The 15,724-nt window shown below is 45.8% G+C and overlaps 1 protein-coding gene across 6 annotated transcripts in view; it reads left to right on the top strand.

Moving 5' to 3' along the window:
- The window catches only part of MEIS3 (Meis homeobox 3), a 61,172-nt gene extending 46,338 nt beyond the window's left edge, over positions 1 to 14,834 (top strand). For 5 of the 6 annotated variants that reach the window (XM_077336527.1, XM_077336522.1, XM_077336526.1 and 2 more), the window contains 5 exons: positions 5,932 to 6,008; positions 9,982 to 10,040; positions 10,166 to 10,255; positions 12,299 to 12,381; positions 13,910 to 14,834. In XM_077336527.1, the coding sequence (XP_077192642.1) occupies positions 5,932 to 6,008; positions 9,982 to 10,040; positions 10,166 to 10,255; positions 12,299 to 12,348 (276 nt within the window). In that variant the 3' untranslated portion in view covers positions 12,349 to 12,381; positions 13,910 to 14,834. The remainder of the gene's footprint in view (positions 1 to 5,931; positions 6,009 to 9,981; positions 10,041 to 10,165; positions 10,256 to 12,298; positions 12,382 to 13,909) is intronic. The other variant, XM_077336523.1, reaches the window with a different exon arrangement.
- The last annotated feature ends 890 nt before the right edge of the window (positions 14,835 to 15,724 follow it).

Here is a 15,724-nt window from a genome sequence, read left to right as displayed (position 1 = left end):
TGAATTTGAAGGAAGAGACTGGGCAAACAGGAAATGACCCTCTAGGGAAAGATCAGTGAGATCAAAGGGGAGTGATCAGTGTCCTTGTCTAGCTCACTAGCTCTGTGGTGAAGAGAGTTCCTGTTTACAGCCTGACAAGTCAGGAGACATCACACACAGAGAGCTGTTTCCAACAGAATTATCGATCGGGATATTCCCGATATTTCATCGGCATTAGTTTGGAAAAGACATGAGAGTGATTTATTACAACACTGGGTGGCAGCCCCTGTTCAAGAGGGATGACGGAAGCATCTGTGAAGGAGGCATTGATTTCCCCTCCTGCTCCCCTTTTCAAATAAGCCCAAGGCCATTGTTTTCAAGGCCCGGAGGAGCGAACTCTCCAGGCCTCCAAAGCGGGTCTCTGTTGCAATTGTCCTGCTGTTGTTGAGTGACCCTGGAGGGAGGGGGGAGACCTTCGATCATCCGTCACCAGGCTGTCAGAGTGGGGGCCCCTGGAGGTCCGTCTGTGACCCATGGGCAAGGTCCTCGTCCATCCATCATCCAGGGTTGGCAGCTAAAAGGCTGGGGTGGGGGAAGGGAACGTTGTCAGATGCCCATTCGGTGAAGAGAGGAGAGAAGGGGGGGTGAGATTCATGTGTCAGAACATCTGCTTGGAAAACCCAACGAAAAAAAGGAAATTGTGTTCAGAGAAAAGGAAGGTGATTCTCCAAGTGAGGACTTTTCCTCCTTGCAAACACCATCCTCACAGGGCTGCCAGAGGAGATCTCCCAAAAATGCAGCTGGAAGGAAATGGCAACTTGGGAGGGCAGACTGTACAGTGTTATTCCCAGCTGGACTTTCCTCTTCTCCCTGCCCCAAAACCTGCCTTTTGTGGACTCTGTCCCCAGATCTCCAGGGATTTCCCAACCCAAAGTTGGCAACCAAAAAATGAGGGAAGCTGAAGTCAAGAGAGAGAAGTCCAGGAGAAAGCTCAACACAAAACAGCAGCAGCGGAGTTTTCCTGTGGACCATACCACTTGAGGATGGTGGGAGGGGGGAGGCATGTTTGAATCCTTTCTCCTGGGAAGGAAACTGTTGCATCAATTTGCAGGTCAGACAGCAGGAATCTGTTTCCTGATCTACTCTCGGCCAAAGGAGATGCTTCTAAAATCTGCGCTGGCAAATAGGCTCCTCTCCCCATCAGCTCCCTCAATTGGTATAGTCCATGAAAGGGCTCCAGGTGGACATATAAACAGGCCCTCTTGAGTAGTGTTTTCAGCCTCAGGGAGGGGGAATTGAAGATCTGGGATTCTAACTGATTTACAGGTGACAGAGATCCATTCACCTGGAGAAAATGGCTGCTTTGGACGGTGGGCTCTAGGGCATTACATCCCTTTAAAGTCCCTCCCATTCCCAACTACCTCCCCAACTCTGCCCTTCTCAGGTCCCACCCAACAAAATCTCCAGGTATTTCCACACCTGGAATTAGCAACTCTACTCTTGAAAGAGTCAGATCTACCAGGGACTTTTTAGCTCGGCAGCCTGTCATTATCAGCTGTTTCGCGGGCGCTTCTCTTCTGAGAAAGGGGGGATGCATTTAAATGGGACAAATCATGGCCATATCACACAATGGCTTCTTGGTTTGCATAGAGGGACTACATCAACACTGGCATGCCCAAATTCTGCAGGGCTTCCCACAATTTGTTGTGATCCACACAATCAAACGCTTTCTTGTAGTCAATAAAGCAGATGTAGACATCCTTCTGACATTCCTGTGACTTTTCCAAAATCCAGAACAGGTTTGCTATGTGCTATAGCACTGTCAAAAACCAGCTTGAACATCTGGTAATTCTCTCTCAATGGTTGTTGGTATGTATCATATGATTTTGAGCAGGATTTTACTAGCATGAAAAATGAGGGCTATTATACTGCAACTGGAACAGTTTTTTGAGTCACCCTTTTTTGGTAGTGGGATGAACAGAGATAATTTCCACCCCTCTGGCCAGTTATTAGATTCCCAGATTTTCTGGCACAAAGCTGTAATTGTTTTGATTGGTACACATCTCAGCAGTTACACAGGTATGATGTCAATGCCTTGTTGTTTGTCAATTGACTCAAGGCTATTCGACTTTCTCCTCAAGAATGGCCAGTTCCATTTTTATTTCTTTTTTCATTTTGAAGAGAGCAAACTTTAATTTTGCATGGGTACAATTCTTCAGTGTATTTCCACTACCTGTTATTGATGCTCTTGTTGGTCAGTCAGTTTCTTCCCTTGTTTGTCTTTGTTAATACTTTTGCGAGTAGCAAATGGCATTTGGAACCTCTTTATTTGTGCAAAAGCATTTCTTGTGTGTCCCTCTTTGTAATCTTCTGTTTGCATTTTTGATTCAAGTAAGCTTCACTCCCTATTCTTGCAGCCTTTTGAAAATCCATATTTAATTTTCTTGCTTCCTCCCTATTGCCTGCAGCTTTTGCTGCTTTTCTACATTCAGCTATTCTTACAGTTTCATCTGAGAGCCAGTTTTATCTTTTTTCTGGCTTCCAGTGCGGTATGTGTTTAACTACTGTTTCAACAACAGATTGAATTTCCTTCCACATTTCATCAGGCGTCTTCTCTGTTGCATCCAATAGCTGAAATCAATTTTTCACCTCCACTGCATATGTGAGTGGAATTTTATTTACATCTAACTTCCTTAACCCTGATGTACTCTTGATGTTGTCAAGTTTTATTTTGACATTTGCTATGATCTGAACCACAATTAGCCCATGGATATGTTTTGACAGCAATGATTGAACTGGACCATTGTCAATTTCATAAGTTATATTCATAGAATCATAGAATCATAGAGTTGGAAGGGACCGTAAAGGTATCCCCTGTGCAAGCACCGAATCATGTCTGACCCTTGGGGTGATGCCCTCTAGTGTTTTCATGGCAGACTCAATACGAGGTGGTTTGCCAGTGCCTTCCCCAAGGAAGGGGCCATACAGGCCATCTAGTCCAACCCCCTGCTCAACGCAGGATCACCCCAAAGCATCCTAAAGCATCCAAGAAAAGTGTGTATCCAACCTTTGCTTGAAGACTGCCAGTGAGGGGGAGCTCACCACCTCCTTAGGCATCCTATTCCACTGCTGAACTAACTCTGACTGTGAAATTTTTTTTCCTGATATCTAGCCTATATCGTTGTACTTGTAGTTTAAACCCATTACTGCGTGTTCTCTCCTCTGCAGCCAACGGAAACAGCATCCTGCCCTCCTCCAAGTGACAACCTTTCAAATACTTAAAGAGGGCTTAAAGTCCTCTTAAAGCTTAAAGTCATCATAGGGCTTGGTCCCTTGGCCCCAGATCATCCTCCACTCTCCTCTGTACCCTTTCAATTTTATCTACGTCCTTCTTGAAGTGAGGCCTCCAGAACTGCACACAGTACTCCAGGTGTGGCCTGACCTGTGCTGTATACAATGGGTTTATGACCTCTTGTGATTTTGATGTGATGCCCCTGCTGATACAGCCCAAAATGGCATTTGCCTTTTTTACCGCTGCATCACACTGCCTGCTCATGTTTAGTTTACAATCCACAAGTACCCCAAGGTCTCGTTCAAACACAGTGATACCTAGAAGCGCATCCCCCATCCAGTAGGCATGCTTTTCATTTTTCTGATTCAGTTTGGTTCCTGTGTAGTCCATTTGGTGATGTCCAAGTGTATAGGCAATACTGATGTAGTTTGAACCAATTTTCATGACAGAATTATGCCAGATGACCATGTGCATCATTCCTTTCTCCAAGTTGCCAGTAACGTCTCTTCTGCTTTTGTGCCAACTTTTGCATTAAAGTCACCCATTATATAAATGACATCCTTCTTGGGTAACTTGTTTTAAAGTGTCTTGAATGGCAGTATAGAAATCTTCCATTTCTACCTCTGTTGCATTAGTTGTCGGAGCGCATACTTGGACAGCTATTTATTGGCTTGGCATAAATTTGCATTGTCATGGTTCAATCATTGATCGTCAAAAAACTTTCCACTGCTTGAGAAAATTTTTTGCTTGCAATGAATCCACGCTGTTTCTTCTTATAGAATCACAGAATCATAGAGTTGGATGGGGCCTCCCCCCCCCCCCGCCGCTTTGGAGCACTTCTATCCCCGCGTTGTGTGCGCAGGGCTTTTGTGCCGGATCAACCAGCGTGCCCCTGCCCCGTGCATATATGGGGAACAGTGGGGCTTTTTGCCCAGCCACAACAGAATGGCAGCAGCCCAGTGGGGCTGCCGCCGTGCATAATAGGTCCTTGCCTTTTTCTTCTCCACATTTAAGGATTTATTTACTTCCTGATTGAAAACCTTTATGAGCCACCTTTCTTCCTTGTGGAACTCAGTGCAGCTTATCACATCAATAAAATGATTTTTAAAAAGAAAATGACAATTTATAAATCCTAATTTGTAAATTAGGGCTGCCAATGATAATCCTGAAATCAATCAAATGCCATCCTCAACCAAACTGGCTTCACCTGCCTCCTGAAGATTGATGGTGAGGAGGCTGCCACCAGAAAAGCCCTTTCTCATGTGCTTGCCAGATGAACCTCTGATTCATGGGACTGTCAGGAGGGCCTCTTCTCACAATCATCTCAATTCCAGATCAAGAGCACATGAGAGAAGGCAGTCCTTCAAAAACCCGAGTCCCAAGCTATTTAGGGCTTTAAGGGTCAAAACCACTTTGCATTGGGCTTGGATCAGTAGCCAGTACAATTGCTGTAGTATTGGGGTCCTATGCTCCCAATAGCTGGCCCCTGACCAGCAGTCTAGGTGCAGCATTCTGCACTTAGTAGCAGCTTCCAAACACTCTTCAAGGGTAGCCCCAAGTACAGCAAATTGCAGTAGTCCAGTCTAGATGTAACTACGGCATGGAATTGATTGAAATACAAACAGGTGCAGTTGATGCACTGGTTTTCTTGCAATGCATCTTCATAGAATCATAGAATCATAGAGTTGGAAGGGGCCATACAGGCCATCTAGTCCAACCCCCTGCTCAACGCAGGATCAGCCCAAAGCATCCTAAAGCATCCAATAAAAGTGTGTATCCAACCTTTGCTTGAAGACTGTCAGTGGGGGGGGGGAGCTCACCACCTCCTTAGGCAGCCTATTCCACTGCTGAACTACTCTGACTGTGAAAATGTTTTTCCTGATATCTAGCCTATATCGTTGTACTTGTAGTTTAAACCCATTACTGCGTGTCCTCTCCTCTGCAGCCAATGGGAACAGCCTCCTGCCCTCCTCCAAATGACAACCTTTCAAATACTTAAAGAGGGCTATCATGTCCCCTCTCAACCTCCTTTTCTCCAGGCTGAACATTCCCAAGTCCCTCAACCTATCTTCATAAGTCTTGGTCCCTTGGCCCCAGATCATCCTCGTCGCTCTCCTCTGTACCCTTTCAATTTTATCGACGTCCTTCTTGAAGTGAGGCCTCCAGAACTGCACACAGTACTCCAGGTGTGGTCTGACCAGTGCCGTATACAATGGGACTATGACATCTTGTGATTTTGATGTGATGCCCCTATTGATACAGCCCAAAATGGCATTTGCCTTTTTTACCGCTGCATCACACTGCCTGCTCATGTTTAGTTTACAGTCCACAAGTACCCCAAAGTCTCGTTCACACACAGTGTTACCTAGAAGCGTCTCCCCCATCCAGTAGGCATGTTTTTCATTTTTCTGACCCAGATGCAGAACTTTACACTTATCTTTATTAAATTGCATCTTGTTCTCATTTGCCCATTTTTCCATTGTGTTCAGAACTCGTTGAACTCTGTAAATAATGTCACTGAATCTTCAATGACATTATTTACCTACTTTCTAGCTAGAATTAATTTTGTTTTTCCGGGCCGCTCTAGGACATCCTTCCAAGCCAACTCAGGGCCGTGTTCTGAGTGCCCTCATTTCTCTCCTTCCTCTTTCTCTCCACAGCACCCTTATCCCTCAGAAGAGCAGAAGAAGCAGCTGGCGCAGGACACAGGACTGACGATTTTGCAAGTGAACAATTGGTAAGAATCTCAGAGGGGACACCAAGTGGAGGGGTCCTGCTGGATGCCCAACCCTGCTGGTCCCATGGGCATTCACTGCAAAGCCTTGTCGGTTTCCAAAGAAAAAAAAATTAAGTGAAGGTTAGTGAAAGTAAGTTTGACCACCCCTATAGGACAGGGGTGGCCAAACTGTGGCTCTCCAGATGTCCTTGGACTACAAGCCCCATGAGCCCCTGCTGGCCAAAGCCAGTTGAGAGGCCAGCTTGGTGTAGTGGTTAGGAGTGCGGACTTCTAATCTGGTGAGCCGTATTTGATTCCACGCTCCCCCACATGCAGCCAGCTGGGTGACCTTGTGCTCGCTACGGCACTGATAAAACTGTTCTGACCAAGCAGGAATATCAGCCTCTCCTCCCTGGCAGGGGCTCATTGGAATTGTAGTCCATGGACATCTGGAGAGCCACAGTTTGACGACCCCTGCTACAGGAGGTTGCTTTTGGAGGGTAGAGGAAAGGAGACTGCAACAAGGCACCCTTTTCTCAAAAATTGAACCACCATTAACATATACTACAATTTCACATGCTCATATAAATTGCGCTCTGTGCATGCTCTGTGAAATTGTCCTGTTTTTTTAATCAACTTTTTAAAATGATGTGTTAAATATATTTTTTATAGAATCATAGAATCCTAGAGTTGGAAGGGGCCATACAGGCCATCTAGTCCAACCCCCTGCTCAACGCAGGATTAGCCCTAAGCATCCTAAAGCATGTCCTAAAGCATCCTAAAGCATCTTATGTTCAATATGTTCTCAGTAAATTCCCCCTGACAGAGCTGCCTGCAAAACGCATAGGGGTGGGGGTGGGGGTGGTGCTCAGTTATTAAAGATTCTTTTCTTTCTGCACCATTTCTTTCTTCTTCTTGGTTTTAGAGGGTTGCTGCCGTTGAAGCACTCAGTGTGAGTCCATTAGGACTTCAGAGGCCAACAAGGTCCAGCATCTGAGAGGCTAAACCAGTCTTTTTCAACATTTTGACACTGGAGGAGTCCCTAAAATAATTTCCCGGTCTTCGAGGAAAGGGCCACACCTCCCTGCCATGACCCCCCCCCCCAGTAAAATCAGCACTCACGTTAGCAGGCAGGCTCGAGGAGGTGGGGGAGGCTTGAGGGGGAGAGAGACAGAGGGGGGTTAAGGTGGAAGTCAGCATACAGGCCCCTCCCCCTCCCAGGCTGGAGCTGGTTCTGAAGTTTGTGGCTGAGTCTTTAAGGCAGGAGGAGAAATGCAGTGGACCTCTCAGAGCTCCTTTGGACGCCTGGGGATCCACAGACCCCTGGTTGGAAATCCCCAGGCTAAGTTCCCTTTATCGGATACAAGCAGGAATGGAGATCTCCGATCCCTTATATCCCAGACCGAAGGAAGGAGATGTTGCAAAGACAGAAGTCAGGAGGGAAAAGGGAAGGGCAGAACGTTATCCATTTGATTCAAGCAGGGGAGAAATGCTATGGGACAGAACATTTCCCCACTGCTCTGAACAAGCAGGTTAGATTTTGCTCTGAACCTCTGCCTCCTGACTCTTCCCACCTTCTGGCCTGTATACACAGACCCCGGGATTGACTTGTATCTGACAAAGGGCCTTGGACTGTTGAGACCTAATACCCTAAAATCTCACCAGTAACTATAACACACTTAGACTCGAGTCTAGCTTTTCAACAGAAGGTTAGCATGTCAGTCACAAATGGCTGGCAGGGACAGCTCAGGGAGAATTATATGTGAAGCATTTTCTCCCAGCTTCCACCACTAGATCATATGAAAAGGAACTTGGGAGCTGGAACAGGGCATACAATAGAAACTTCTATTTCAAAAGACTCCATAATTCAGGGGTGGCCAAACTGTAGCTTTCCAGATGTCCATGGGCCACAACTACAGCTGGCAGGAGCAGCATGGAAATTGTAGTCCATGGACATCCGGACAAACCGCCTAGAGCCATATGCAAGGGGCAGTATAAAAATATAAATAAATAAATATCAATATGGAAACAATATGGAGACCCACAGTTCAGCCACCCCCACCATAATTGATGTGTGAAATTAACTGCCTAGGGAAGGGGCCACTAGTAGGCTTTGAAAAAGGTCTAGCCAAGTTGGTCTAGCAGTAGCCTTACAAGCAAAATAGAACCTCCATAGGTAGAGGAAGTCTACTTGGGGTCATCTGTTGTTGGGAACAGATAACATGGGAAAGGCTGTGTCCTTTGTGCTCTGTTTGTGGGCTACCAAAACTACTGGCTGGTTGCTGGTAGAAATGGGTTGCTGTGGGACCCATTATGCACGGGGGGAATAACGCACATTCGGGGTGGAATGGCGGCGACTAAAATCACCGATAACGCACGGAGCCGGCTGCAACCGGCCGCAGCTTCGGTGCATGCCGCCGAAAAAGCCGCGTTCGCGAAACGCGGAAGAAAGCGCAGCTTCCGGGTGACCGGGGCGTAACCAGAAGCAGTGCCGGGATCGCCGCATGCATAATCGGTTACTCTGGGTTTTGGCACCATCACGGCCCGTCCCGTGCATAACCGGTATGCTTCACGTCTTCCCCCTCCGCGTTTTCCATGTGACCCGAAACTGCCGTTTCGGCGGCCGTGCATAATGGGCCTGGAAGACAACCCACTGGGCAAATCCAACATGGCAGCTCTGTGATCGACAAGTCTGGTTTCCACAGCCTGGTGCTCAGAATTCAATAGATGTTCTGATGGGTAAGTTGAAGGACTGCAATGTGGATTTCCAGATAGTCAGGTGGATAGGGAATTGGTTAGAGAACCGCACTCAAAGAGTTGTTGTCAATGGTGTTTCATCAGACTGGAGGGAGGTGAGTAGCAGGGTACCTCAGGGCTCGGCCCGGTACTTTATAAAATATTTATTAATGATCTAGATGAGGGGGTGGAGGGACTACTCATCAAGTTTGCAGATGACACCAAATTGGGAGGACTGGCAAATACTCCAGAAGATAGAGTTCAACGAGATCTGAACACAATGGAAAAATGGGCAAATGAGAACAAGATGCAATTTAATTAAGAAGTGTAAAGGACGTAGATAAAATTGAAAGGGTACAGAGGAGAGCGACGAAGATGATCTGGGGCCAAGGGACCAAGCCCTATGAAGATAGGTTGAGGGACTTGGGAATGTTCAGCCTGGAGAAAAGGAGGTTGAGAGGGGACATGATAGCCCTCTTTAAGTATTTGAAAGGTTGTCACTTGGAGGAGGGCAGGATGCTGTTTCTGCTGGCTGCAGAGGAGAGGATACGCAGTAATGGGTTTAAACTTCAAGTACAACAATATAGGCTAGATATCAGGAAAAACATTTTCACAGTCAGAGTAGTTCAGCAGTGGAATAGGCTGCCTAAGGAGGTGGTGAGCTCCCCCTCACTGGCAGTCTTCAAGCAAAGGATACACACTTTTCTTGGATTCTTTAGGATGCTTTGGGTGATCCTGCGTTGAGCAGGGGGTTGGACTAGATGGCCTCTATGACCCCTTCCAACTCTATGATTCTGTGATTTCGCCTGCTTGGAAATTTGCTATTCCAGATTTTATAATTGGATATTACATGTGAAAAACTTCAAAACGCTGTCTAAAGGCAATCTAGTTCCTGTTCTCAGAAAACCTAAATCCCATGGATTTCATATAGTTAAAAAGAACTTCCATGTGCTAGGGCAGTATACCTTTGGAAACCAGATGCTGAGTATGGGCATTCTTTGTATGCTAGGGAGCATCCAGAAATATCCAGACAGCAAGGCATGAAACAAGTGGAATTTCTGAATGCTGTTACAACCCAAAGCAGTAGGAATGCTTTTCATGTTCTTATGTTGCTGATTTTTAATCTTGGTGCGTTTTTACTGTTTTGTTCAGAAATAAATGTATTGCCCAGAGAATATTTTTCTGCAGAGGTGGCATGTCCACGAAACGCAAACTTTGCCCTTCCATCTGACTCAGCATTTCTCATCCTGTCTCTTAGGTTTATTAATGCCAGGAGGCGTATAGTTCAGCCCATGATTGACCAATCAAATCGCACAGGTATGCGAAGCAGGGTCGAATCCTGGGGAGGAACAGCAAGGTATTGGTGGGGGCAGTAAATGTGTGGGGGTCAAGCTGCTTGTGTCTCTTCCGTCATGCTTCGCTCTGCTTCACTTCCTTCCAAGTAGGTCAGGGAGCCCCATACAGTCCTGACGGGCAGCCAATGGGAGGCTATGTTATGGATGGACAGCAGCACATGACGATCCGCCCCCCAGGTAAAGGGGGCCCACGATCAAGGAAGCAGAGGATGAAGGGCTACGATGGGACAGGGCTGGGGGGACACTGGAGAAATCAACTTTCTGGAGACAATGATTTCTCCTTTGGGAACCTGTTTCATTCTTTTCGAGTTCTGTGTCTTTTGATGTTTCTCAAAAGCTTCTTTGGGGGGAGTTTCTGATCAGTGATAAGAAATGAATGTCCCTTCAAAAGACAATTTGTCTTCTATCACTGAGCCACTCTGGAAATCCAAGTTTTAGATGCACTCTAAAGATCTGGCTCTCAGTCATGCCAACTAGCTGGTCTGCGGTCATGGCATCTGAAAGCAAGTTGTAAAAGGTGGTTAAGAACATAATATCAGGCCATGTTGGATCAAGCCAATGGCTTATTCAGCCCACACAGTGGCCAAACCCTAGGGTCCATCAGGAGGTCCACAATGGAGCCAGAACTCCAGAAGCTCTCCCATTCTTGCCCCCCAAGCACCAAGAACACAGAGAGCATCACTGCTCCAGACATAAGAAAATAAGTGAAACCATGTTGGATCAGGTCAACGGTCCATCCTGTCCAAACCTCTGTGTCATGTAATGGCTAAAAGTCAAGGGCCATCAGGAGGCCCACCAGTGAGGCCAGGATTCCAGAAGCCCTCCCACTGTTGTCCCCCCCAAGCACCAAGAATACACAACATCACTGCCCCACACATAAGAACGTAAGATAAGCCATGTTAGATCAGACCAATGGCCCATCCAGCCCAGCACTCTGTGCCACAGTGTCCAAAACCCAGGAACCATCAGGAGATCCACCAGCGGGACCAAATACTGTATGTGAAGTACACAGAATTCTAGAAATATTAAGCATTGTTGTTTTTTCTGGAGGTATTGTACTCAAGAACAGCAGTTTAAGGGCAACACCTGGGCACTGGGGCAGTCTTGCTTCCACGCTCACCCCAGCCATGAACATACCACAGCTGGATTAGTCCACACATGCATATCTACCCCTCGACAGGCCCTGAGATGCTCAAGGGACATGCAGGCATACACATATTTTTAATGAATATAAAATATATTGACAGGTTGACACTCGGAGACTCTTTAAGAGGACAAGGGGCACCAGCTAAGGATGTCTTTGCTTATCCAGGTTTTGGGGGTTATTTCAAAATATGATTTTAAATATACAATTACAGTTTTTGTAGTTTAAAAAAAATTATCTGTAATCCACCACAAATGGTAAAAATATAAATAAATATTAGGTGGTGTGGAAATGAATGAACCTCCACAAAAGTATCCTTTTAATTCCTTTCCACAAATCCTCATGCCAAATAATCTCTAGAACCATTCTGAATGTTTTTTTAGATACTTAGGTATATATATACACACCCCTCCCAAAAGGCAACCACTGGATTTTTAATTCCAAATGGTAGCATCCTAGGGGCCACATTTCTCCCCTAGATTTCTCCCCTAGATCTCCAAAGGAAAAATGTTCTTCTTTGTGAATATAGAAAGATTATTAGAAAAAGAGAGCTGCCCGTCCACAGAGACATCCCGACATCTGGCAAAAATATATGCACAAATACCACAATCACATAATTTCGACCTTGGGAATGGACAGGGACAAAATCAGCTCCACCTGATATTCAAAACCTGATAAAAACCAATGAGAGGCCTGCAGGTTTGACTAGCTATGTAAACTGGATTGGGGAGTTGTGCAGACCTGCCGTTTAAATGGGGCAAATCACCAGGTCCCAAATGCAATTAGGGTGCAACCCACCAAACCATTTTCCATCTATCACAGGAATGTGAGCAAGGTGCTTTCCAGGGAGATGCGATAGAGATCTTTGTACTAGCTGCGGTTGAGTGGATTGAAAGATATTTATATTTAGGGGGATTGTTCAATCCATCTGCATAACTGTTGTACCTTCTTGGCTATACATTTTATATTATTAGATGTGTTAGATTGAATCTGCCATTCAATAAGTAAATAAATACTAGGGACACAGGTGGGAACACTGTATTCCCTCACACTGGGCTTTTCTCCTTGGTTTCCAGGGCCAATGGGAATGGCGATGGGAATGGAGGGCCAATGGCACTACATGTAAACCCTGACCTCACTACTGATGCCAGAGGGGGAAGTGAGTATTAGGGGAGCGGATTGGGTTGTAGCTCCGAATGACCTGCACAAAGCATTTGGGAAATGAGTTGACAGCTTGGCTATGTGTTGAAGCCAATGGGCTTCAGCGGATTGATCTGTCAATCTGACCAGTGTGCGGTGTTTGGTCACATGAACTGGCCATCAAATCGTCTATTGATTATCTGCATCCTTTTGAAGTCCAAATGGGACCATGGCCTGGCATGCCTCACTTCCAATCAAGGAGATTCCATTTAAGCAGCGACACTTTTATTGCAAGGAGAGGTGACAGCCAAATTGTCAAGAGGTCCACTCAAAATAATATGGCTTTTATATCAATGTATGCTAATTATTTTCTCAAGCATGCGTAAATCACCTTTGAGTTACACAATCTCTACACCTGGGTCTTCTATGTAAAATTCTTCATTTATCACACCTAAACAGTCTGGAACCGCCTCCTCCCTAACGTCCCCCCAAATAGCTTGAGTCAGCTAAACCTGCTGAAGATCTCTGGCCCCAAGGATGTCAGATTGGCCTCCACCAGGGCTGGGGCCTTCTTGGCCTGGTCCCCAGCCTGGTGGAATGATCTCCTTGGAGAGATCAGGGCCCTGCAGGACTTGGGACAGTGCTGTGGGGCCTGTAAAATAGAGCTGAGGCCAGAAATGGCACCAAAATTCTGGCCTCCCTGCCCAAAACATCAGTCAAGCTTTCACCATATTCGACATCTGTACCGCCCTCAGTTTGGAAATTAGAAGCAGTTTTGAACTAATTTGACTCCAGAGCAGAATTCTCAACATTAAGGTCTCTTAACACCCCTGGAAGAGTTTCCTAAATGGGTGGGAGTTAATTAATTTTATATATTTTTTAAATTTGCTAAACATTTAGTGGATGATATGACCATATAGAGTCATGTTGACACCGCCGACCCCCCCTCCCCAAATGGCCAATGATGGGCCTGGAGGGGGTGGGAAGGAGAGAGGCATGTTGGCTTGTCCACAGCTCTGCTTCCCAACCATATTTCTGTACTATTCTGGGGTTTCTCAAAACTCTGGGGTTTCTCAAAACTTGAAGAATATTTCAAGGATTTCTTGATGGTAAAAAGGTTAAGAAAGGCTGCTCTAGAATGTTTTAATATATCCATTACTGATATTTTACTATTTTGTTTCTTGCCTTTGGGGAAAAGGCAGGTTGAATTATTATTGTTGTTGTTGTTGTTGTTGTTATTTTACTATAGCCAGAGCCCTGATCTGCTTATTTCTGGTACAGCAATCTGTCACCCAGTTTCCACATTCTGATTCATCTTATCTTGCATGTTTCCCTACTCCCATGGTAGCTACAATTTTGGCTACCATCAAGCAGATGTTGCTACCTTCATTGTGTTTCCCCTAGCAGAGAACAAACAGCTTATAGTGATTCATTCTGTTATGTGCTGATTTTAGTCAACCTGTCTGAGACCCCCTAAAAATACCCTAAACTGAAATGAATTAGAAATGGCTTCAGTCTGCCTGATGAGGTGTCTTTGTTTCCTGCAGGAATCCTGGCTGGGCAACACAGCCTACCAGGTTTACAGGCATGAGATTCGCAGCACGTTGGGGGGTCTGGTGTTTCCTCCCTCCCACTTTCCCCTCTGCAGAACGTGCCACAGAGTGTCCTCCCTCCCCTCTCCAGCCCCTCTGGCCACGTTGCACTGCCATGATGACGAGAGGAAGCGAACCCCCTCCCCGAGATGGGCCAAGCACGGATCAAGCATTCCACGTTAATATCCTTCCCTCCACCAGCTCCTGTTTCTCCCCTGCTCCTTTTCCAAAATCAGGACCATTCCGGCAAGTCGGGGGACTTCCAAGTTTCCAACTCTCCTCTTCTGCGCTCTCTCCTGTCAAGGTTTCAGGACCAGTTCATGGATGACAGGACACAAGTTGGATGTTGGTAGAAACGGATTGCTCTCCCTGCCCCCCACCTGATGAAAAAGAAATGTAAAAACAGGGAGGGAGGTGAAAAATGCTGTTCATCTGGGAAGAGAGATTTGGAGAGGGGGAGGCCAAGAGGTTATCTTTTCATGTGTTGAGCTGGGCTTTATAGTTTTTCACCTCACAAATAAACACACACAAGTTTCCAGGAAGCAACCACCAGCTCCGAGGGCGATTTGGCACAGCTATTCCGCCCCCCCCCCCCCCCCCCCGTTCCAGCAATGGACTTCTTTTCTGAAACAAGATACCTTTCCAAACAGGGGGGATTTTTTTCCATTGCTTTTTTCCCCTTCCTTTCTCCTGGATGTTTTAATTATTAATTAATTATTGATGGTGATGCTCAGAAAGGGGAAGTAAATTAAATTGTACATTTTATTTTCCTGGGGATTCTTGTTTATATGTGCTTGTTTGTTTGGTTTTGGGGGGGGGATTTTGTTTGTTTGTTTTTTAAATGAGAAAAATTCAAAAAAAGAAAACGAAAATGAATCGACTTTGGGCCTCTCGTTTCATTTCCTCACTGCTTTGTCCAGCATTAGAGAAATGTTTGCTTAATATCCCTAACGATGGGGAGATGAGAATTCCTCAGGTTTGGAGAGAAATAGAAGAGAACAACTTGGCCCAAACAGCCATTGTGGGTCCTGTAAGTGAAAATTTGTAGTGTATATTACAAATTTAACCAGTTTAGCTGTCTGTGGGATACCTGGGAATTGTAGTTGTCTGAAAGAACTAGGGAAACTCTTGAGATGTCCTTTCTCTATAAGGCAGGGATCCCCAACATAGTATCTTTGAGCACCATAACACCCACCAAGTGTTTTTAGAAATGGGTGGGACCTAGGGATGCCAGTCAAGTCCCTCTCTGCCCCAAATCCTGCCCAATCTGGCTCATTCCCAAAGCCTCCAGTTATTTCCCAACCCAGAGCTTGCAACTCTTATTAATGCATCTTTTTAAAAACATTGCTTTGGTGGGGGCTTTTTCATTCCCCCCCCCAAAACAATGTTCTTCACTATGTGGCTGAAGGTAAACTGTGGGTGTTCCCACTATGCGTGTGCCCACCAGGGGTGTCATAATCCACAAGGTGCCCAGGGGTTCAAAGAGGTTAGGGAACACAGATATAGAATTATTCCTTCTTAACCCTCACACCTTCACTTGAAATCCTGGAAATTCTTTGGAAAGGGCGCAAATCGTTCTCCTGCAACCTCCTGAGGAAACTATAACACCCAGGGCCGTTCTGCATTCGTCCAAAATAGCACAATGGTTACTAATTGAAATTGCTACAGTTTTGCCATTATGCACAACGTCGTTGACAATCTGCAACACTCCTATAACCGATCCGCAAAAAGCGCTTCGTTGTAGCGCTTTCAGGGAAATCCCCAAAAGTG

Source organism: Paroedura picta, chromosome 5, assembly GCF_049243985.1.
Source record: "Paroedura picta isolate Pp20150507F chromosome 5, Ppicta_v3.0, whole genome shotgun sequence".
Lineage (NCBI taxonomy): Eukaryota > Metazoa > Chordata > Lepidosauria > Squamata > Gekkonidae > Paroedura > Paroedura picta.
The sequence above is the reverse complement of the archived record's forward strand: the minus strand, read 5'-3'. Positions and strand labels throughout refer to the sequence as shown.